At 42.8% G+C, this 25,274-nt stretch overlaps 1 protein-coding gene and 1 gene segment (V, D, J or C); both read left to right on the top strand.

Annotated features, from left to right (window-relative positions):
* The window catches only part of ubtfl (upstream binding transcription factor, like), a 191,654-nt gene extending 177,766 nt beyond the window's left edge, over window positions 1-13,888 (top strand). Inside the window, exons 19-20 of one of the 2 annotated variants that reach the window (XR_008649060.1) lie at window positions 12,850-12,936; window positions 13,735-13,769. The gene's annotated coding sequence lies outside the window, so the exon portion shown is untranslated. Of the gene's footprint in view, window positions 1-12,849; window positions 12,937-13,734; window positions 13,770-13,824 lie in introns of those variants that run through there. The other variant, XR_008649059.1, reaches the window with a different exon arrangement.
* An 8,482-nt stretch (window positions 13,889-22,370) lies between these two features.
* Window positions 22,371-22,778, top strand: LOC129457027 (T cell receptor alpha variable 38-2/delta variable 8-like). The segment is given in 1 exon segment: window positions 22,371-22,778. A coding segment is annotated over 1 exon segment (408 nt).
* The last annotated feature ends 2,496 nt before the right edge of the window (window positions 22,779-25,274 follow it).

The following is a 25,274-nucleotide window of genomic DNA, read 5'->3' as shown; positions in this document are numbered from 1 at the left end:
TGGTTCAGTCCTGATTTAGTCCTGGTTTAGTCCTGGTTTAGTCCCGGTTTAGGCCTTGTTTAGTTATGGTTTAGTCCTGGTTCAGTCCTGGTTCAGTCCTGGTTTAGTCCTGGTTTAGACCTGGTTTAGTCCTGTATCAGTTCTGGTTTAGTCGTGGTTAAATCCTGGTTTAGTTCTGGTTTAGTCCCGGTTCAGTCCCGGTTTTGTCCTGGTTCAGTCTCGGTTCAGGCCCTGTTTAGTTCTGGTGTAGTCCTGGTCCAGTCCCGATTTTGTCCTGGTTTAGTCCTGGTTCAGTGTTGGTTTAGTCCTGTGCAGTCCAGGTTCAGTCTGGGTTTAGTTCTGGTTTAGTCCTGGTTCATTCCTGATTTAGTACTTGCTTAGTCCTGGTTTAGTCCTGGTTCAGTCCTGGTATAGTCCTTGTTCAGTCCTAGTTTAGTCCTAGTTTAGTCCTAGTTTAGTCCTGGTTCAGTCCTGGTTCAGTCCTGGTTCAGTCCTGGTTCAGTCCTGGTTTAGACCTGGTTTAGTCCTGGTTTAGTCCTGGTTTAGTCCTGGTTTAGTCCTGGTTTAGTCCTGGTTTAGTCCTGGTACAGTTCTGGTTCAGTCCTGGTTAAGTCCTGGTTTAGTGCTGGTTCAGTCCTGGTTCAGTCCTGGTTTACTTCTGGTTTAGTCCTCGTTTAGCTGTGGTTTAGTTCTGGTCTAGTCCCGGTTCAGTCCCGGGTCAGTCTCGGTTTAATCCCGGTTTCTTCCCTGTTTAGATCAGGTTCAGTGCTGGTTCAGTCCCGGTTTAGTCCCGGTTTAGTCCCGGTTTAGTCCCGGTTTAGTCCCGGTTCAGTCCCGGTTCAGTCCCGGTTCAGTCCCGGTTCAGTCCTTGTTTAGTTCTGGTTTTGTCCTTGTTCAGTCTTGAATTAGTCCTGGTTTAGGTCTGGTTCAGTCCCGGTTCTGTCCTTGTTTAGTTCTGGTTTAGTCCTTGTTCAGTCTTGAATTAGTCCTGGTTCAGTCCTGGTTCAGTCCTAATTTAGTCCTGGTTCAGTCCTAATTTAGTCCTGGTTTAGTTCTGGTTTAGTCCTGGTTTAGTCCTGATTTAGTCCTGGTTCAGTCCTGGTTTAGTTCTGGTTTAGTCCCTGTTCAGTCCCTGTTCAGTCCCACTTCAGTTTCGGTTCAGTCCCACTTCAGTTTCGGTTCAGTCGCCGTTCAGTCCGGGTTTAGTCCTGCATTAGTCCTGGTTCAGTCCTAGTTCAGTCCTGCTTTAGTCCTGATTCAGTCCTGGTTCAGTCCTGCTTTCGTCCTGCTTTAGTCCTGATTCTGTCCTGGTTCAGTCCTGCTTTTGTCCTGGTTCAGTCCTGCTTTAGCCCCGGTTCAGTCCTGGGTCAGTCCTGATTCAGTCCTGGTTTAGTCCTGGTTCAGTCCTGGTTTTGTCCTTTTTCAGTCCTGGTTTAGTCCTGGTTCAGTCCTGGTTTTTTCCTTTTTCAGTCCTGGTTTTGTCCTGGTTTAGTCCTGGTTTAGACCTGGTTTAGTCCTGGTTTAGTCCTGGTTCAGTTCAGGTTTAGTCCTTGTTCAGTCCTGGTTCAGTGCTGGTTTGGGCCTGGTTCAGTGCTGGTTTAGGCCTGGTTTAGTTCTGGTTTAGTTCCGGTTTAGTCCTCGTTTAGCTGTGGTTTAGTTCTGGTCTAGTCCCGGTCTAGTTCTGGTTTAGTCCCAGTGAAGTCCCGGTTCAGTCTCGGATTAGTCCCGGGTCAGTCTCGGTTTAATCCCGGTTTCTTCCCTGTTTAGTTCAGGTTCAGTCCTGGTTCAGTCTTGGAATAGTCCTGGTTCCGTCATGGTTTAGTCCTGGTTCAGTCCTGGTTCAGTCCTGGTTCAGTCCTGGTTCAGTCCTGGTTCAGTCCTGGTTCAGTCCTGGTTCAGTCCACGTTCATTCCTGGTTCAGGCCTGGTTCAGGCCTGGTTCAGGCCTGGTTCAGGCCTGGTTCAGGCCTGGTTCAGGCCTGGATTATTCTTTGCTCAGTCCGGGTTTAGTTCAGGTTTAGAACTGGTTATGTCCTGATTTAGTCCTGGTTTAGTCCCAGTTTAGTCCTGGTTTAGGCCTTGTTTAGTTATGGTTTAGTCCTGGTTCAATCTTGATTTAGTCCTGGCTCAGTCCTGGTTCAGTCCCGGTGTAGTCCTGGTTTAATTCTGGTTAAGACCTGGTTTAGTGCTGTTTCAGTTCTGGTTCATCCGCGGTTAAGTCTTGGTTTAGTTCGGGTTCAGTCCTGGTTTGGTCCTGGTTCAGTCCTGGTTCAGTCCTGGTTCTTCCCTGGTTTAGTCCCGGTTCAGTCCCGGTTCAGTCCCGGTTCAGTCCCGGTTCAGTCCCGGTTCAGTCCCGGTTCAGTCCTTGTTTAGTTCTGGTTTTGTCCTTGTTCAGTCTTGAATTAGTCCTGGTTTAGGTCTGGTTCAGTCCCGGTTTAGTCCTTGTTTAGTTCTGGTTTAGTCCTTGTTCAGTCTTGAATTAGTCCTGGTTTAGGCCTGGTTCAGGCCTGGTTTAGTCCTGGTTTAGTCCGGGTTTAGTTCTGATTTAGTCCTGGTTCAGTCCTGGTTCAGTCCTAATTTAGTCCTGGTTCAGTCCTAATTTAGTCCTGGTTTAGTTCTGGTTTAGTCCTGGTTTAGTTCTGGTTTAGTCCTGGTTTAGTCCTGATTTAGTCCCGGTTCAGTCCTGGTTCAGGACCGGTTCAGGCCCGGTTTAGTCCTGGTTCAGTCCTGGTTTAGTTCTGGTTTAGTCCCTGTTCAGTCCCTGTTCAGTCCCACTTCAGTTTCGGTTCAGTCGCCATTCAGTCCGGGTTTAGTCCCGGTTCAGTCCCTGTTCAGTCCCGGTTCAGTCCCGGTTCAGTCCCGGTTCAGTCCCGGTTCAGTCCTGCATTAGTCCTGGTTCAGTCCTAGTTCAGTCCTGCTTTAGTCCTGATTCAGTCCTGGTTCAGTCCTGGTTCAGTCCTGATTCTGTCCTGGTTCAGTCCTGCTTTTGTCCTGGTTCAGTCCTGCTTTAGTCCTGGTTCAGTCCTGGTTCAGTCCTGGTTCAGTCCTGCTTTAGTCCTGCTTTAGTCCTGCTTTAGTCCTGCTTTAGTCCTGCTTTAGTCCTGCTTTAGTCCTGCTTTAGTCCTGCTTTAGTCCTGCTTTAGTCTTGCTTTAGTCCTGGTTCAGTCCTGCTTTAGTCCTGGTTCAGACCTGGTTCCGTCCTGGTTCTTACCTGTTTCCTCAGGTTACAGGTGAGGATGAGGTTGCGTGAAAATGAGTTGGCGAAGGTGGTGTAAAACTCGAGCACTTTGAGCAGAGCGTCCCTCAGGATGACTTGGAGATCGCAGTACGTTAGCGCGCGAACGTTAGCGCAGGCGTGAGCTAGCGACGACTCCTTCCAGAACACGTCCCCGAAAAAGTCTCCTTTACCTGAGGCAGAGAGAGAGAAGACAGGGGTAACAACCAGGAAGGCAGGTGAACTGGATTTAGACAAGCTTACCATTGGCTTAGTTATGGTTTAGTCCTGGTTCAGTCCTGGTTCAGTCCTGGTTCAGTCCCGGTTTAGTCCCGGTTCAGTCCCGGTTCAGTCCCGGTTCAGTCCCGGTTCAGTCCCGGTTCAGTCCTGGTTTAGTCCTGGTTTAGTCCCGGTTCAGCACTGGTTTAGTTGGTTATATATTTTTGTGTTGTTTATTCAGTCTCTTTCTCTTCTTCGCTCTCTCTTTTTTCCTCACAGTTTTGCAGGTCACACTTTTTCTCTTTTTAAACCGTATTTGCTCCATAAACAGACTCTTTGTTTAACCTAATGTGAAAATAATAAGATCTATAACACAGAGGGGAGGGAGGGGACGCAGGCTGTTACTGCTAAAGGTCCCAATTACCACGGAAAATGAGAGGGGGAGGAGAGGAGGAAGAGAGGGGGGGATTAGAGAACTGAAGAGAGGAGAAGAGGGGATGGAGAGCAGAGAGGAAAGTGCAGGAGGAGAGGACGTTTAGAGGGAGAGATGGAGGCAGATGAAGTGGGAGAGAATGGGGGCAGAGAGGAAGGGAGGAGAAGGGAGGAGGGAGGAGGGAGGAGGAGAGGATGAGGGAGGAGGAGAGAGGAGGAGAGGATGAGGGAGGAGAGGATGAGGGAGGAGGAGAGGATGAGGAGAGGAGGAGAGAAGAGGAGGGAGGAGGAGAGAAGAGGAGGGAGAAGGAGAGAGGAGGAGGGAGAAGGAGAGAGGAGAGAGGAGGAGGGAGAAGGAGGGAGGAGGAGGGAGGAGGAGAGGATGAGGAGAGGAGGAGAGAAGAGGAGGGAGAAGGAGAGAGGAGGAGGGAGAAGGAGAGAGGAGGCGGGAGAAGGAGAGAGGAGAAGAGAAGAGGAGGGAGAAGGAAAGAGGAGGAGGGAGAAGGAGAGAGGAGGAAGGAGAAGGAGAGAGGAGGAGGGAGGAGGAGGGAGGAGGAGGGAGAAGGAGAGAGGAGGAGGGAGGAGGAGGGAGAAGGAGAGAGGAGGAGAGAGGAGAAGGGAGGAGGAGAGGCGTTAGGGGGTTTAGAAAGAATTAAAGGAGGAAAGATCTGAGAGGGTTCTGAGAAGATCCTGATGTCACCATATTAACATTTCATGTTTGATTTCAGTGCCAGAATATACTGATACATTTTTCATACAATATAATGTTTGTAAAAGTAGCAGTAGTAGTCGTAGCAGTTGTCATATTAATTCTTTACAAAATGCCATTAATAAGGCAAGTTTTTGGGACCAATCTCAACCAATGTCCCATAAGGTTAAAATTTGTGGCTGTCCCATAGAAGATCACATTTGTCCTGGTTTGGTTTAGTCCTGATATTTGGTCCTGTTATAGTCCTGGTCTAGTCCAGGTGTGGTGCTCGGTTATAGGCCCTGTCCCCAATTTCTTGTATTTGAGCAATATGTGTCTTGTCCCAGTACAGATATTTTGTATGAGCAGCTCTTGAGGTCAAAATAAGTCTGTAATTCCCATTCCAATGTGAGAATACAACTAATCTAATTACAAATGGTAGCTTCAAACCAGGACTAAACGAGAAAAAACAGAGCTAATAAGACTAAACTAGAGCTTATCCAGGACAAAAATTAGGATTAAACTTGAACTATATTCGAACCAGAACCAAGCTAGAACTTAAAAAGAACTAAAATAAAATTCATCTATTAAAAAATCTATTCTATAAAATGAAAGAACATTTAAAATAATAAAGATGTAACTAAACATGTGTGTTTCATCTGTTTGTGTTTCAGGTTTTGTCCATTTGTCCCAAAGACATGAGAGCCGACATCTGCGTCCACCTCAACCACAAGGTAACAGCTGACCAGGCTAACTCAGGCTAACCCTGTGATGGCAACATTTTTGTCTGTTCTTGATTTGGGCGATGTGATTTACATGAATGCCTCTGCAGATGCTTTACATGCTTTGGATACTGTTTATCACGGTGCCTTACGTTTTATAACAAACATGAAGTCGTTGATCCACCACTGTGTTTTGTATGCCCGGGTGGGATGGCCCTCGTTAACTACTCGTAGATTAAAACATTGGTATCTTTCCATCTATGAATCTATTGTGGGATTGGTTCCTCCTTACATTCAGCAGCTCATAGAAGTAAAGCGTAGTACTGCTCACAGTCTGCGCTCTCAGGACTTGTTCCTGCTCTCTGTGCCTAGAGTTCGCACTGAGCTGGGAAAAAAGACTTTTAGACACTCTGCAGCGCAATCTTGGAATGATTTGCAGAGAGACTTGAACTTAAAGGATCTGATTTCATTGAACTAATTTAAGAGACTTTAACTGACTATGAAAGCAAACTTTCAATTTGCAAATGTTTCAATTAGGTCTGTTGTTTTATCTTGTGACTGTGTGTGCTGTGTATATGTTTATTATGAGTATGTCTGTGTCCTGTGCGTGTTTTGCTTCTTGGCCAGGACACTCTTGAAAAAGAGATTTTTAATCTCAATGAGTTTTTTTATCCTGGTTAAATAAAGGTAAATAAATAAATAAACCAGGCTAACTAAACTTGGTTAGCCTGGGTGGTTATGTGGACTCGAATGGATCAGTGAGAGTTGTACAAGATTAACATTTTAACTTTGAATTATTATTATTATTATTATTATTATTATTATTATTATTATTATTATTATTATTATTATTAGGCCCGAGCCTGAGACAACGGCCCGAAACCAGGAATATGGCAAAAATCGACAAGCTCTAATCGTCACAAAAGACCCCGAGAAAGAATAACGAAAGACGACTCGGTAGCGCCAACTTAAACTTTGATTTTCATGGGGCCAATGGAAGCCCGACTCGGAAAAAAGTCAATGTAAAAATCTGAAACTCTAAAAAAATATAACATGTTGGGACATGACAAAAATTATATTATGGCCCCGCCCTAAAATGTACAGGAAGTTGGCCATATTGGATCGAAAAATAATGGGTGGAAAACAAATTTCCGTTATTATTATTGTCAGATTGAAGTTATTTTTGACCCCCTGAACGTTAACAAAAAGTCAGTTTTATTAGACCCAAAATTCAAGGTTGGTGAAAAATGCATTATTTTGATGTTCAAAAAAAATGTATGTATCAAAATGACTCAAAAGCGCCACCTCAAAAATCAAAATACATTACGGCAATGAGAGACCTTTTTCATCATAGACAAATGAAATCTGGTACAAACATAGAACATGTCAAGACACGTAAAAAATTATATTATGACTTCACCCTAAACCCTACAGGATGTCGGCCATTGTGGGCTGAACCCAATTTTTTCAAAACTGAATTTCTCACATTTGAATTTTTTTACACTGTGAATTTTCATTCAAGAAACTGCACCTATGACTTTTCCCACTGTGAGGAAGTCTATAAGCAGAGATGTGTAGATGTGTAGTTTACTTTTTGAACAACTTAATATTTAGTTTGAAGTAACATTCAACAAGTGACAAAAGCTTTATCTTGACAATATCAAATGGTCTGAACATTTGTGTTTCTTGCACCACTCTTCAGTAGTAGTTTCAAATACTTATTAGTATAAATACTCTTTACTACTTAATAAGATTAAGAATAACCCAAGAAATGTGTTAATACATTTTGTGGCCAACTCTAACCAATTTGCACAGACATCAAGGGAACAACATTTGACTCTCACAGTTAGCTAATAACTACTAGCATTAAACAGAATATATTCAATATTTTGTGCATAAATTAAATGTTTAAATGTAGGTAAAGTATAGTAAAAAGTAAAGTAATCTGACCTGGGACATGCTGAGAGCTGAAGTGGTTGAACTTGAGGCCCTTTGAGTTCAAGATCCGCTGAAAAACAAATGAAGAATTAGCCGATTAGCTTGGTGCTATTAGCTAGTTAGCTTAGCTTAGCTTCTTTCTCCGAGTGCAGAGAGAAAATGGCAGAAAATCGGAATGTAAGGGCTTATATATGCAACTATTAGCAACCATGGAATGTATCTGGTTACCATGACAGCGGTTAGCTTGTTTTGATTTAATTTTAGGTTTGTTGTTATGGTTTTACATGGTGAAAAGAGAGGTAAACACTGTCAACTCACTTACGTTGAATAAATAGAAGCCTCACCAGCCCTGCACCTATGACTTTTCCCACTGTGAGGAAGTCTATAAGCAGAGATGTGTAGTACTCAGTTACATTTTACTATCTTTACTCCAACTTAATATTAGTTTGAAGTAACAGTCAACAAGTGACAAAAGATTTATGGTGACAAAATGAAATGATTTGAACATTTGTGTTTCTTGCACCACTCTTCAGTAGTAGTTTCCCCAAATACTTATTAGTATAAATACTTTTTACTACTTAATAAGATTACGAATAACCGAAGAAATTTGTTAGTACAATTTGTTACCAACTCTAACCAATTTGCACAGACATCAAGGGAGCAACATTTGATTCTCACAGTTAGCTAATAACTACTAACAGTAGTAGTCTTCAGTAGTAGTTTCCCCAAATTCTTATTAGTATAAATACTCTTTACTACTTGACAAATTTCTTAGGTTATTCTTAATCTTATTAGTAAAATTTGTGGCCAACTCTACCCAATTGGCACGGACATCAAGTGACAGCAACATTTGACTCACAGTTAGCTAATAACTACTAGCATTAAGCAGAATATATTTAATATTTAATATATAAATTAAATGTCTAAATGTAGGTAAAGTATAGTAAAAAGGTAAAGTCATCTGACCTGGGACATGCTGAGAGCTGAAGTGGTTGAACTTGAGGCCCTTTGAGTTCATGTTCTGCTGACAAACAAATGAAGAATTAGCCGATCAGTTCGACGCTATTAGCTAGTTAGCTTAGCTTCTGTATGCAATATGCTATATGCAACTATTAGCAACCATGGAATGTATCTGGTTACCATGACAGCAGTTAGCTTGTTAGGCCCGAGCCTGGGACAATGTCCTGGCGAGGGACTCATTAAAACCCCTTTCTAAAACCGGAAAATGGCAAAAATCAAGTAGTAAACACGCTCCAACATGCCAGTGAGCACTGTTCCCTCTAAGCTGCGCGCGTGCGCAATTGCGCACTGCTGACACGGTCTCCGCGCACAGAAAGTCTGTGCTGCGCACAAAAAAATCGAACCGGAATTGAAAATAAAATAAACACACAACAATTCATTCTGCGCTATTTTTCAATGTGAGTCAGTGAGTGTGACCGGGGACGAGCTGCTCCAGACAATTATGTGATTCACATACGTGTTTGCTCAGCTTATCCACGTCATTGACAGGCTCCTCATGCGCCGCTACCAGAGTTTTAGCCGATGTGGCCGATGTGGAGTGAAGACTCCTAATGATGCTAATGATGCTAATGATGCGTACGATGCGTACGATGCGTACGCAGCGCGCGCACAGCAAAGAGCAGGAGAGAGCGAACAGATCGTGACACAGGGCAGTGAACAAGAAACACTTTTGCTAAAGAGACACTATGGAAAACATTTTAACAGGGATGAAAAGAAAGGCGGATATAGACGGAGGTAAAGTCACCCGAAAAAATAAGACGAGGAAGTCTCATGAAGCGTATTTAGATGATGGTTAAAGTGACTTATTAAAGTGACCGGTGTTATAAAGTGTCCAGTTTTGTGCAAATATTATAAAGTGTTCATGAGACAAACTGCAGAGGGGAAGAAACTGTTCTTATGGCGAGAGGTTCTGGTCCCAATGGACCGTAGCCTCCTGCCAGAGGGAAGTAGTTGGAAGAAGTTGGAGGGATTTCTTAATTTTATGTAGTTCTTTTTATTTGTTCTTGATGTTTTGTTTTGTTTTTTTCTTATTTCATCGTCAACCTAGCAGCTGCTGCTGCTGCCGCCGCACGGGATGCTTAGTAGTGAGACATTCTGTTTTTTGTGTGTTTGTGTGTGTGTTTGTTTGTTGGGGTGTGTGTGTGTGTGTGTGTGCAAACTCTTCAAAACAACAACTTCAAATCGCTCTTCATTGAACGCTGGACATTTTGTTGTTGAAATCCAGTCTGATCCTGCTTTACTTTTCTTCATCATGTATTCAGGAGCTCCTCGTCCTTCTTGCTTGTACCAGAACAGAGTTGGACTGCTGGAAGTTGTTTTAAAAGTGCACTGTATTGTGGCTGTGTGTCCCTGAGGGACAGAGGCGTCTCCTTGTGTCTGGGTCACTGTGTCTTCTCCTTTACACTCTGGGGAAGAACACAGGAGCACAACCAGAGCTGAGAGCAGTGTACACAGGGCAGACTCCATCTTAAAAGCTCAAATCCTCTCAAGTGTCTGTGTCTGCTCCTCTCTTACAGTCTGGCTCCTCCCTTGTCGCAGAAGTGGCTCAATGGTTCGTGTGTTCGCTCTCCAACTCAACCCTTTTAATGAAAGTGTGTATGTGTGAATCCAGATTTAATATATTTTAGTTATTGTTAATGAAATTAAAAAAAAATTTGTTTAATATGTTAAAAAAAAAAAAATGTTATTTTGATAACTCACCTGTGCGCCTTATACTTAGGTTCTATTCCTCAAACTAGATTTGGGGTGGTGTTATATCTACACTTGTTTTCTATCAATATTGTAAATTGTTAATCCCTCGATCGCCACACACACGGACCGAACGATGATACTGATGTGTGACTGTGAGGATAGACAGCTGTTGAGGATGACACCCAGACTCTTGACCTGAGGGCAGGGGGCACAGTAGAGTTGTCAGTGGGACAAACTGTTAACTTTAGAACGGGTGGATTTAGTTTCAACAAGAAGAAATTCAGTCATATCACTGTTAAATTTGATCAAATTTGAGGTGAACCAGTTTGTGATCTCTGAAAGGCAGAAGGAGGAGGGTGGATTGTGGAGGTGAGTTTACTGGAAAGGCAGAGCTGGGAGGGAGTCATCTCTGAAGCAGTGAAAATGAATGTTAAATTTATGGAAAATATCACCCAAGGTGAAGAAGGAAAGTGATGAAGAGAAGGTGGCCGAGAACAAAACCCTGGGGCAAACCAAAAATAGTTTATGAACTTATTTATTTGAAAAAAGGGCAGTACATATTATTGAAGATATGTATCATATGTAAATATGTCAGATTATAGACACAGGCTAGTTTCCATCTGTTGTCCCTGGATAGGCTCATAGTCAATTATTAAATTCAAAATTTTATTAAAATCACATCAAATACGGGACTTCCAGGTGGGTTTAAGACATGGCGGCAGCTTAGGGAGATGGTTCCCCTGCTGAAGTTTTAAAAAAAAACTCGAGGACCATCCTTTTCTGATTTTACCAAACCAAATGTTGAATATCACCAAAGGGGAGACTACTATGACAAGAGGGAGAACAAAGAGGACTGAACGTAACACAGGAGAAGACATCGAACAAGTTGGAAAGCCAGTTTGAGCTAGCAGCTACAACGCTAATAGCAGCAACCACGCTAGCGGACAAGGGACACATGCCTCATAACATGTCAGATCTACAAAAAGTACTCCATGAAATAAAGGATTTTCAGCATGAACCCGTAGAATCGTTCAAGGAGTTGAAAGAGGACATTAAAAAGACAAACACTTGCGTCGCAGAAGCAGAGGAATGCATAATGGAGTCTGAGGAGTGCACTCAAAATATTGAGGACGCCACTCTGGAGCTTTTGAAAATACAGAAGCAGTTCATGGACAGGCTGACTGACCAAGAGGGACGCTCCAGAAGGGATAATATCAGAATTCACGGTGTGAAGGAAGGGGAAGAAGATGGGGCCCAGTCGATGATTGCCTTTATTGAGTCCCTCCTAAAAGAGAACCTGGGCTTTACGCCACCACTTGAACTCAACGTCGAAAGAGCCCACCGCGCGGGGGTCGCGAGACCACCTAAAGACGCCCCGCCAAGATCGATAGTGGTAAAGCTGTTAAGTTACAGAAGCAAAGAAGCGATCATTATGGCAGCGTGACAGAAATGGGGCTTCATGTATGAGGGGAGGAGAGTAACCATTGATCATGATTATGCACCGGAGATTTTGATGCAGCGGAAAGAATATACGGAGGCAAAGAAAGTGCTCGAAGAAAGGAAAATACACTTCCAAAGCCATTTCCAGCAAGGCTCCGGGTGTTTTATGATGAAGGGACGCAGATGTACAACACAGCAGCAGAGGCGACCAAGGACATGGCCACGAGGGGCTACCAGGTGACTGTGGTGACACCGGTGGAGGATGTGTTTGAGAGGATGAAGCGCTTAACATGGGGCGCAGGCAGAGCAGCGAGTGGAGGACATCAGGCGGATGCAAGACCGGGGTTTAAGCAAAAACTGGACGCTTTCAGGAGATCAGCACCGGACCCGGTCAAGTGACTGTTGTTATTGACTCAAATCAAAGTGAATTAAAGTGAGGTGTAAAATACAAATGTTGTAATGTTCACTGTAAATCTCCATGACATTAACACGTAGTCGGGACTTATTTTCTCTGATCTGCCAGTAAATGCAAGTTGAATTTGACTTTTTATACCATGGGGGCCCTCTGGTGGTTTAAATCCAGAGTCTATCCCCCTGAGCCTTTGTCGTGCTCATTTAGGACCAAGGAAGAGACCTCATGGATGGAAGTTACTTTATTATTGCTTTACGTTTCAAAGCAAGGTTATGTTCTTTGTTCTGTGTTGTGGTTGTAGCATGAGGAATAATCGCAAATACACACATTTAAAATATGGCTTTACAAAACAATCTGGTGAAAATATCTTCATACAATTAAAAGAAGTAAAATTCTAAGCAGGATGAAAAAGGAGAGGGTGGGATTAGCTTTTCTACAGGAAACTCACTTGACAGAAAAAGAGCATGACAAATTAAAGAGAAGTGGATATTCTCAGGTATATGCTGCATCACAGAAACCCACAGGATCCTGATATCTGTAAAAGAAATATTTGTTGTATAGTTGTTAGTGATAAAGAGGGATGAAATGTAATGGTTAAAGGGAGACTAGTGGGGATATTCATTTGCTTTTTGAATATATATGCACCTCCGGGGTCTGAATGGACGTTTTACAGACATCTATTTGATTTGATGACAGCTGAGGGGGAGGGAATACTGATTGCAGGAGGAGACCTAAATCAGAGTTTCGACCCACAACTAGATACGTCAACAGGAGGCCCACCAAAAAATGGAATAGCTAAGCAAATGAAGGATATGATGGTGGAAATGGGTATCGTAGATGTTTGGAGAGAGTTACATCCCATGACTCGGGACTTCCTGTAAGTACAGCATTTTCAAAATGGTAAAAGGTAACACAGTGATCTAAATATGGTACATGTTGGCAGGTATTACCAAAAGGAGTAAAATATTCCCTTTTTTAAAGTTTAGGATCAGCCTCTATTAAATTAATCAAAGTAAACATCATGTCCTCACAAAGTCTGTAAACCCTGTGTGCGTGTGTCTGTGTGTTCTCAGTAGGACGTTTCAGACTCGGACTCGGACCGGAAGGACTCGTCAGACTCTGACGACGACGACGAGACAAGCAGCGACAGCAACGATGAGGTCACCACTTTTCTCCACTCTCATTGGTCAAAACATGTGATAGAATCTGTAGACCAATCAGATGTGTTGGTTATTTATGGTTAATATCTCTGTAATTACTGGGCCTAGCCACATGAAACAATAACGCACAAACTTCACCTTCTTTATTTGTGAACTTTACTACAATGGGCCTCGTGGGCCTTCTAGTGGATTGTAAAATCTCAAAGGAACAGTGTGTAAGATTTATATTTTAAATTCCATACGCTCTACTTCTCTGTGTCCCCAGACACGAGGTAAACGTGTTCAAATCAAATATAGCTTTTACTGGTAACAGTTGTAATACTGATTTATTCTTAGTTACAAAAACATTGAACATGTCATTTACTTATGTTAAAATGTGTTGTTTTGGTTCAAGATGATTTATCCAAACAGAAAGCAGAATGAGCCTCACATGAGTCTCTCATTTGTGTTGCCAGTTTCAACGCTGAAATCCAGTTTAAATCTAAAAGAACTCTCTCTGATCTGAACGGTCACTACTAAAACCCCTGCCCCTGCAGCTCAGTGAGTGAATTATGGAGGTTCTGAGCTTTCACATGAGCCATGGCCTATATACTAAGAACGACAAACTTGTTTGTGTCGTCTATCTGCAGGTTAAGGTACTGGCAACACAGGTTCAGATGGGATTGTAGCTCCTTTTTAAGACAAATATGGGATATTGTATCGGCTCAAAATTCCATATTGGATTGGAATATTTGAAAGTTTGAGTTGATGGAACGTGGTTTTAAAATGACACGCCTCCTCACTTCCTGTTTGTTTCAGAACGATGATGACGAGGACGAAGAGAACGATGATGACGAGGACGAAGAGGACGACGAAGTGAAGAGTCCAGCCAATCAGAGTCCGATTGAGGCTCAGGAGCCAATCAGAGAGCAGTTCAGAGTCCAACTGACCACCCTCTGCTCCTCTGCCTCTATTAGACGTCCTCTCTGCTCCTCTGCTCTGATTGGACGTCTTCTCTGCTCCTCTGCTCTGATTGGACGTCCTCTCTGCTCCTCTGCTCTGATTGGACGTCCTCTCTGCTCCTCTGCTCTGATTGGACATCTTCTCTGCTCCTCTGCTCTGATTGGATGTCCTCTCTGCAGGTTCCTCTGCTCTTATTGGACAGTTTTTGAGTTTTAAAGTGTTTTATTGTTTGTGTTTTGTGTGTTGCCGTTTATAAAATGCACAGCTGAAATAAATGCACTTTTCTCAGAATGTGTCTCTTTTCTCTAACTCTGTTCTAATGTGATGTCCCACAGTGGGACTTTAACCCCATTTATTTTTATAGATCCATGATCCGTGGCCTCACTGCCATAGATCCATGGGCTAAACTAGCGATAAGCACCACTGAGCACGGCCCATTGACTTCACTGAGGCCATGTTTAGGCCCCAGGACAGGTTTGTAACAGTAAATTAAAGTGGGGCTGCTGTTACTGAGGAGGAGGCCTCACTCTACGAGCAAGATACAAAATATCACACACTTTATATCAGTCATAGCTCATGGTTGCTCTTTCGTTGCAGATGCCCAAAATCGTGCAGTGCACACACTGCTTTAGACACACTGGGAACAACGTCCAGCATTTTGAGAACAAAGTGCTCTATTTGGATAATACTATAGCATCTTGCAAATAGGATGGGGCCATGTCCTTTATGACTTTATATGTGAGGACAATTTTAAATGTAACTAAACTGGGCAGAAGCCAACAAAGTGACTCCAGCACCGGGTGATGGGTTTTACACTTTTTATGTGTCGCTGCTGCATTTTGAACAAGTTGGAAAGTTCAATCCTTATAGTCAAGGTCCACAGAGATAAGAGAGGGCAACCCATCATTTATGTATTTATTTATTTTATTATTTTTTATTTTAATTCATCCTTTGTTTAGCCAGGTATGCTGAAGTCATCCAGCCAGGTGAGGGGTCAGGGGTCATCCAGCCAGGTGACGGGTCATCAAAGAAGAGTCACTCCCCAAACAGCAGAGGGACAGATGAAGTCAACCTATTATAGGACAACAGAGCAAAGCACATGGTGATCTCTTACACCAGCGCCATCTGCTGGTTACATTTCATTGTGTCGCCAGCAAGATGCATCTTGCCAGTTTCAGTGTTGAAATCCTGTCATCTTAAATCTAAAAGGACTCTCTCTCTGATTTGAACTGTCACTACTTAAACCCCAGCACCTGCAGCTAATCATGAATCAGTGCTAGTGCAGCCTCTGCAGCTCAGTGAGTGAATTATGGACAGACCATGCCTCATGTGAGCTTTCACATGAACTCAATTCAATTCAATTCATTTATTTTTGTAACGCCCAAAATCACAACAACAGTTGTCTTGAAGGAGGCAAGAAGAAGAAGAAGGCGTTCATGTTTTGGTTGATGGGGGAAACCGGAGTACCCGGAGGAAACCCATCCAGACACGGGGAGAAACATGAAAAACTCCACACAGAAAGGCCTGGGCGACCCGGGGATCGAACCAAACCCTCTTGCTGTGAGGCATGAGTGTTGCCACTCAGCCACCGTGCTGCCTACACACAAAAACAAACAGAAAAAAGAAAAATCGGCCAGGTGAGGAGGAGGAGAGTCGGGCGAGGAGGATGAGAGCCAGGCGAGGAGGAGGGCCAGGCGGGGAGGCGACATGAGGCATGGTCTGTCCATATACTGAGAGTGAGAAAAACTTGTATGTGATGGCAGCACCTTTTTAAAAAACAGGTTAGATACAGCTCCTTACACACCTGTGCACATACAAACCTGTGAGGCGTGAGTATAAGCCCCGAGCTCATGCACTTCAATTCAAAAATCACATACAAAAATCCAAAGTCGGGTCACGGGGAAGCAAATTGGGTCCTAAATGGGCCAAATGATCCTGAAGTGTGTGGCGGGCACATGATACAGGCCACACACTGGATCATATGAGCTGGGCACCACTTAAAGGATATGCTCCCGAAGAAACCACACTCCTGGTTCCTCTAGACATCCACCTGTTGGTAGAGGAGGATGTATGAAGTGCTTTCCCTCCTCTGGCAGCACTCTCTCCCTGTGCTCTGGCTCACGCACAGGTCATTGTACGTGAGCCACCAATCTGTGGGCTCCAGGGGGCGGTCGTCAGGGTCCAGGCCGTCACAGATGTAGTGTCCTGACAAAACACACCATGCAAGTTAAGAATTAATTTTAAAAATCTATTTGCAACATTGTAAAGATTTACATACAAATATAAAGAAACTCTTACCTATGTCGGCTGTGGGTCCCAGGTGAGAGACGATGCTGATCAACCGATACAAGCCAAAACCCTGAAACGATCCAACTATCAGATCTCTGTTCAGGTGAATGGGACAGTTCACCTTCTGCAGCTGGTAGTTGGAGCTGAACGTAAACCTCTTCAGATGTAAAATGAGGACACTGTGGAAAGAAGAACATAATTAAGTTCATTCTTAATTCTTCTAAACTCACTTAAGTTATTTTTGCATTGTATTTAATAGATTTTCATGTATCACTTACTTTGGCAAAGAGGCAAACTTCACTCCAAGACTGGACACGGTGCCTCCACACTCACACCTGTACTCCAGCTCGGTCTCCTAAATCACACACAGAGAAACATGGGATTATTTACAAAACATATTAAAACAAAGAGAACATTGGTACCAGAAAAACTGGCCTTTCAGTGCTTACCTCCAAATGGTGCTCCAGAAGTTCTTCGATGGAGTGTCCAGGGACCAGGTCCCGGGAGAGATTTGTAAAGTACTCCTTCCTGGATGAGCCCTCACCACACCTGCAGAAACAAACACATTTCATGAAGAAGATGCCTCATTGGTCTGAAAATTTTAAGACCAAAATGACCTGACAGCAGCAGCCAAGCCTCAACCTCCTCCTGCTCCTCTCTGGTGAACCACAGCTCACCTCAGTCACACCTCTAAATCTTCGCTCTCTCAAACCCTCCTCCCACCCCTTATCTCTTGTTCATTTTTCAGCCTAAAGACTTCACCATCTACAGAGAGAGGGGGGTCCTGAATCGACTGGGCTAAGCGCCTGAGACAGAGCCTCCATCCTGAGTCTCTACCCAGCCTCCACATCTATTCATATCATCAATGGATATCTTTATCGTACCATTGTTGTGGTTGCATCCCAAAACTTAGAATTTCAAAATCATGGGTTTTTATGGGGCTTGGAGGGAGTAGATTTATTAAACAAGAATTCAAAATATGACTCCAGGTATGTGTTTGACAAGGGAAGAGTGTTATAACATGGTTAAAAGATCAAAAAAGTCAATCATGCTCATCTATGTCCTTTAAAACATACGGCAGCATGACAACTTTCTAATAAAACAACTATATTAATGTGTTTGATGGTTTTGCACTGTTGTTCTGTCCATTCTTGTGATTGTAGTGTGGTGTGTACATACCTCCTACAGGTCCTGGTGTTGTCCATCTCAAACCTTAGGTGTTTGTCCACTGGGCAGGTGTAGGTGGTGCCCTGGGTAAAGGCAGTGCTCTGCAGAGAAGGCGCCAGCTGCTGGATTTGGTTCAGCACAGCAGTGAGGAACTCATGAGCATCCTGACAAAACAAGAAACCTTTTAAAAATAATGACAAATGTTTGACCTGACTCCATCTTACCTCAGCAGCACTGCCTCTTGACGTCGGCTCCAGACAATCTCCTGAGCCTCAACGTTGTTCATGAAGGCCACATCTGTCATCAGGGCTTGGAGGGTGGCATTTAGGTAACAGGTGTTGCCCATATTTGGGAATCTGCGAGAATCACATTTCACATGTTAATTATCTCTGTCAAACACATCGTCAAATCAGTTACACAATGTCGATAAACTCACCCAATATGTGCAGGCTGGACATTCTCTTTCCACTGTGACGCCTTTCTCTGCTGTGGTGTGACAGCCTCCTGGAGCCGGGCTGTTGTCTGGGGCGGGGCTGTTGTCTGGGGCGGGGGCTCCAACGCAGTATCATGGGCCTCAACCAAAGAGCCAGGCCCCTCAAGCATAAAGTCCAGGACCTCAAATCCAAGGGTCTCAAACACAAGAGTAGGGTCGATGGACATAGGAGTGGGGTCCACGGACATAGGAGAAGGGTCGATGGACACAGGAGGGTCCACGGACACAGGATTGGGGCTCATGGACACAGAAGAGAGGTGCGGGCGTTTGGACCCAGGACCCTCATCACCAGAAATTTTGCGTTTTTTCGTCCCTCGACAGTGCGGAGACTTGGGAGGAGGGACGTCTACCACAGGAGTAGGGTCCATGGACACAGGTGTGAGGTCCACGGACACAGGATGAGGGTCGATGGACAGAGAAGTGGGGTCCACAGACACAGGAGGAGGGTCGATGGACAGAGGAGAGTCCATGGACACAGGGTTGGGGCTCATGGACACAGAAGAAAGGGCAGGGCGTTTGGATCCAGGACCCTCATCACCAGAAATTTTGCGTTTTCTCATCCCTCGACAGTGCGGAGACTTGGGAGGAGGGACGTCTAACACAGGAGTAGGGTCCATGGACACAGGAGTAAGGTCCAGCTCTGTGGTGGACTCAGTGTGGGCCATTTCCGGGATGAGTTCATACTCTCGCGGGGCACTCAGGAGAGACATGATCTCTAATGTTGGGCTCTTTGAGCGACAGACAGAGGTGAATCTGCAATGGAAACAAATGCATTTTAATACCGTGTTTAAAGTAAAGACGATGTTGATGTGTTTTGTGTTGTTTTAAGGTCAAACTTGTAGTAGTATGCACATGTCGTTCATGATTAAAGTTATAAAAAGTGAATCTAATCTGTATCTTCTACATAAGACAGTAAAGGGCCTGCAATCAACTACACTTCAAGATGTGTTACTGTTCATTTACATAATTGTCAAATATATACATATTTGTCTAAATATAACAAAAATCTTTCTAAAATAGAAGAAATAGTAGGTTATTCAAGTTTAAGTTAAGTTAAACCAGGCTACAATTGTAGCTTTAGTTCACATTCTGATCTCAACTTTCTGCAGTAAACACTAGATTACTGTAAACTAAATGAATTTTAATGAAATGTACTGCTATGAAATTCCTAAAACCAGTCTAAAAATGTGCTCACAACACTGTCAACAAAGTTAAAATTGATATGGCAAAGAAATATCTGAGAAATTTGCTTTCACGTCTTTGGTACACTTCAGATCATGGTTAAGTCAACGTGTATGTGCATAAACAAATGCAACAATCATATTCACCTGTAGTACTCAAAAATCTGTTTAGGAAGCTGAGTAGTTTTGGAGGAGTTTTGAACTAATGCTGTGTAAAGTCAGGAGCTGACAGAAAAGGTGCTTTCAGTTCGCTGACTAGTTGAGAAATGAGCCGAGTTTGTGTCTTTACAGCCCTCTACAACTAGGGTTCTGACACGGCACATCACCATAGCAACGCTCTGACACGTCCGGGAACACGGGGTTTATACATATTTACACACACACATGTGTAAATATGTGTGTGTCCCCCCCACACACACACATGCACACACACCCCCACACCCACCCCCACATGCACACACACACACGCCCCCCCCCACACACACACATGAACACACACCCCCACACCCACACACACACCCCCACACACACCCCCGCACACACACACACACACACCCCCACACACACCCCCCAACCCCCCCACACACACATGCACACACACTTATATGTAAATGTATACATAATTAAATAATAATAATAATATAAATAATAATAATAATAATAATAATAATAATAATAATACTTATTATTATTATTATTATTATTATTATTATTATTATTATTATTATTATTATTATTATTATTATTATTATTGTTATCATTATTATTATTACACTGGTCAACACTAAATTTATTGTCCAAGATTTTCTTTGCTGATTTGATGAATCCAAAAATCATATTGGTTTTGCTCAATCAGGTCAACTTTCTGAACTAAGCTACATATTTGTTTTTTAACGATTTTGTTTACATGTATGAGTATTTTCACGTCATATGATACAAAATTCTGTTAAATTTCTCGCTATAAACAAATTCTGAAGATTTTGCATGTGCCAACTTATGACTAATTGTTGTTTTGTTTTTTTTATATTACAAGTGAATGAAATGGCTACACCAATGTTCCTAACAGGAATCAAGTCACAAGTTTCATAAAGCGTGCTTACCATGCTTATTTTGGGATTAAACTTGGTGACCAAGATGAAGCTTGGGCGCCACACATGGTATGCAAGTCATGCACCGAGTGTCTGCGTCAGTGGACTAAAGGCAAGAAGAGTTGTCTGAAGTTTGGAATTCCCATGGTTTGGAGAGAGCCGACAAACCATGTCACTGACTGCTACTTCTGTACTATTGATGTGACTGGGATCAACAGAAAGAACCGTAGCAGCCTCAAGTATCCTGACCGTGAATCAGCACGTCGTCCTGTAGCTCACTGTGATGAAATTCCAGTACCTGTCTTTTGAGAAGTTCCTGACATCAGTGACAAAGATTCCTCCAGTGTGGTTTTAATGATGATGCTCCACATCCTTTTTCCCAAAAGGAGCTAAATGTTCAGGTTTCCTGAGAATCTGGGATCACTGAGTGATGAGCAGGTGGAGAGATTCCATCAGGACATAAAAGAGATGGAGACCAGGTATCAGGGACGCTGGGATGCAGTCATGATGGCTGATTACTGTTGGACTCTGAAGAGAGACATCCATGCTGCTGAGCATTCAAGGGGTTCATAAAAACAGAAGTTCATGTCCTGAATTTTGCACAATGATAACGTAACGTTCCAATTTACATGTACTTACCTTTATCAATTAACATAACGTAACATTTAATTAATACATTCTGTTAGAAAACTATTTTTTATCTCCTAAAACATTTTTTGGATGAGAAATATTAAAGAAAATCAACTGATAATGTCACAAAATTGTAATCAATTTAGACAGAAGAATGGATTTTTCTAAATCAAATTAGCATCAAAACCTGACCTGATTGAGAAAAATTGATATAATTTTTGGATTCTGCAGTGCAAAATGGTCCTAATTCAGTTGAAAAAACACAGAAAATTAAAAAAAAAAATTTTTTTGTAACCCAGTGTTATTATTATTATTATTATTATTATTATTATTATTGTTAAGTCACTAAGTCACTCCATCACCCAACAGGAGAGAGATGGACCGGCTGGTGACCTGGGACAGTGACAACAACCTGGAGCTCATGATCAGAAGAGAACGGACATGATGGAAGACTTCAGGAAAGCCCCCCCGTCACTGTATAACACCTGTCACTGTATAACACCTGTGTAATAGTGAAGAACGAGATTGCAGACCAGGTAGAGAGTTGAAAGAAGTTTATCTCATGAGATGAATGAAGTTACAGACAGCAGGCACATGCGTTGCGTTTCAGAGGAGTTTTCCAGTACTTAAAGCTCCATTACGCTACTATCTACAGAAGACAGGTCTTATAAGGACCTAACTCATTTTACATTCTGTCCGTACAAGGTCACAAAGGGATGTATAGTTAGCTGTTTACAGAGAGGTAGAATATGTCAGTAAAAGATGGATTACTAGACCTCTTGTCAACGTGAAGAGGAATACCAATATCATGTGACCAAAGCGGCTGGTTCTAGTGAAGACATCTTAAAACAACTTTGTGTTAAATTCTTACAGAGAAAGAAGTTCACCTCAATGCTTAAGACACAAAGTATTCAACTCAAGATTTAAGAGTAAAGTAAAAATCATGCTTTCAGCCTGTCACTGTATAACACCTGTCACTGTATAACACACTTTACTGTGCATTATTCATTCTCTCCACACTCGCTGGTGGTAACAAACTACTGTAGCCACAGCTGTCCTGGGGCAGACTGACAGGAGCCCATCTACCCCCTCGACCAACACCAAACACTCACACAGGATTCATGCACAGACGACACAACAACAGTTTGGGCCGATATGGAGTTTTAAGCTGATACCAACATCCAATATTTGTCCTGCTTCTGTGGCCGATAATATTTGCACATATCGATATGAAGCTTTTAAATTCTATATCAAGTCACACAAACTTATCTTCAGTTAAAGATCACAAACTTTATTATTATTTTTTTTAAATAATAAACTTTGTTTTCTGGGATATAAAATAATGTGTTAGATGTTTGTGTAAACATGCAGTGATAAAACTATGTGACTCTTCTATTTCCATTTTGAGTCTGTTCAAAAAGAGCACACAGAGAATGGAGCAGCACAGTAAATATCGTTATCAAATATCAATATCAGCCGATACCGATATATCACCCATCCCTGACAACAGTATGAACAGGGGCCGAGGTGAAGAGTGAACACACAAACCACTGAACCACTGCTGTGACAAGAGAGACCTGAGGGAGGAGCCAGACTGTAAGAGAGGAGCAGACACAGACACTTGAGAGGATTTGAGCTTTTAAGATGGAGTCTGCCCTGTGTACACTGCTCTCAGCTCTGGTTGTGCTCCTGTGTTCTTCCCCAGAGTGTAAAGGAGAAGACACAGTGACCCAGACACAAGGAGACGCCTCTGTCCCTCAGGGACACACAGCCACAATACAGTGCACTTTTAAAACACTGGACAGTGATCCACGTCTGTTCTGGTACAAGCAGGAAAATGGGGGCTTTCCAAAATATATGGTGAGAAGATTCAAGTCTGGATTCACAGATAATTCACAGGAGTTCAAAAAACCCAAGTTTGATGCTGAGTTGAAGGAGACCTCTTTCTCTCTGAAGATCCAGGATGTGGATGTGACAGACTCTGCTGTGTACTACTGTGCTTTGAGGCCCACAGTGACAGGAAACACCAAAACTCTGAACAAAAACCTCTGAGAGAAAACAGCAGTACTCCACACATCCACTAGAGGGAGTCCACATTAGAGTACATGCAGATGTCTGCTGTTTGTTCAGTTGTTTGTGAAGGTTTATCACAGAAAGCTGCTTCCATGAGCCATAAGATTATGACACTTCTATATGTTGAGTAAATCCTCAAAGCTTAATTATTTGAAACAAGCTGTTGTTGGTTTCTAAAAATATGAATAAGTTGCCGTCTGATGACCAAATACTGAAGTTTGGGAACCACAGGATCTCATCTCTGCTGTTTGTAGATGATATTGTCCTGATGGCGTCTTCAAGCCAGGACCTGCAGAAAGGACAAGGTCACAGATACAAGTGGCAGAAATAGGTTTCCTCCACAGGGTGGCCTTTAGAGATGGGTTTAGGAGTTCGGTCACATGGGAGGGGCTCAGATTGGAGCCGCTGCTCCTCCACTTCGAGAGGAGCCAGCTGAGGTGGCTCAGGCATCTGTTCAGCATTCTCCCTGGACGCCTTCCTGGGGAGGTGTTCTGGGCATGTCCCGCCTCGGAGAAGACCCAGAACATGCTGGAGGGACTATGTTACACAGGTAATAAACTGGACTCACGTGCGACACAAAGAACACAGCCAAACTCCTGGTCTCGGTGAATACAACAGGTTTATTTGAAATACAGAGCCTGCGTGTCTTTTAGATAAACAAATGAAATGAAGAAACAACAATCCAGCAACACAAACTGAACAGAGTGAGAACATATAGGCTACACTCTGATTAGTAATGAACAGCAGGTACAGGGAAAACAGGGAGGCAGCAAAGAAAGGACTGGAACAGGATGGGAACTTAAGCTGGACTGGGAATAAACAAGAAAACAGGCAGAACTGTGACACTATGTCTCTCGTCTGGACTGGGAACGCCTTGGGGTCCCACCAGAGCACATATGTCAAACTCAAGGCCCGGGGGCCAAATGTGGCCCACCACATCATTTCATGTGGCCCTCGACAGGGTAAATTAAAAAGTATAATGGTTTTAAAATCTCAATTTATCAGGGGATATCCAGTTACACAGACATATTTTACATCTAGGCAAATGCTTATGCAATATTTGTAACTTGTATAAGTAAGAAATACAGAAACTGTTAATTAACAACTTAAAAAAAAGTATTAGATTTATTTTACATCTGGCCCTTTGAGAGCAGACATTTTGCTGATGTGGCCCTTGGTGAAAATGTGTTTGACACCCCTGCACTAGAGGAACTGGAGGACGTGTCTGGGGGGAGGGAAGTCCCCACTTAGACTGAGACCTGGCCCTGGATAAGCAAAAGAAAATGGATGGATGTCATCTAAAATTGAATGAAATCCATATGATTCCTCGACGAAATAAACTCAAACACTTGCAGTGTTTTCTACAAAGTACTAGACTGATGATAGTGTGGTGATGGTGGGCTAAAAGACACAGTATTTCACTGTGCGTGAACCCCAAATTCTCCAAAAGACATAATGCACTGGTCACTCATTCATGCACAGCAGCCTATATTCTCATAAAACTACAACTTTATTCTCATAATATTACGGCTTTTTTCTCATAATATTACGACGTTTCCTGGCTTCAATTTTATTCTCGTAAAATTGTGCCTTTAATGTTGAAATGCTCCGACTTTATTTTTGTAGCACCCGCATAATTTATTTTAATTTACTGACCCTAAGATTTGTGAAAATATGTTATGTAAAAAAGCAGAAGATGATTTATAATTATTTACATCAATTTAAAGCTCATGGTTTAATTAATTCTGAAACTTTTCTATTCATCTGAATAAATCTGCCTCTCAGTAAAAGCACTGACACAATATTAAGAAACAAAAGACATGAACAAACAATAGAAAAGTAAATAAAAACACAAAGACAGAAAACACACAGAGGAGCAGATGTCTGATTTCAGACACTGGTTCCTCATGTTTTATTTCATGTGATGTTTTCCTGAAGTGTTCTGTCAGCAGCAGGGTTAGAACATGTGTGTGTGGACCAGACGTTATGTTTGGTTGGACTGTTCAGTTTTTTATAATGACTGCTGGAGATGAACAGAGATTTACCAAATGACTCAGCAGTTTTTTGGAAACAGTTTTATGTTTTTGAAAAGTGCAGCTTTACTTTTTCTTTCACACGTTCATTTTCACACATGTTCGTGGCTCTGTGGAGCGACTCCACTGCACTAGATTTAGTTGTTTACTTTTCTTTTAGGTCAGTCTTGTTCACAAACAGAGCACATCGTTCACCCCGAACACCATGAACCACGTGAGAGTCCATCAGCTCATCAAACTTATTTCTATAACAACGGAGTTTAAGAGGACAGAGCCCCAGAAACACACAAACACACTCACTTCCTCATTACACTGTGGTCTTTTCTTTCACCTGTGGCTAAATTCTGGTAAGTGAGACTGTACGAGCTGGTGACAACAGAGAAACAAAGAAAACGACACAGACAGACCCAGACTCACCTGCGCAGACAGACCCAGACTCACC

Source organism: Periophthalmus magnuspinnatus, chromosome 17 (genome assembly GCF_009829125.3).
Source record: "Periophthalmus magnuspinnatus isolate fPerMag1 chromosome 17, fPerMag1.2.pri, whole genome shotgun sequence".
NCBI classification, from domain to species: domain Eukaryota; kingdom Metazoa; phylum Chordata; class Actinopteri; order Gobiiformes; family Gobiidae; genus Periophthalmus; species Periophthalmus magnuspinnatus.
Note: the sequence above shows the minus strand (reverse complement) of the source record. Positions and strands in the feature narration are given on the sequence as shown.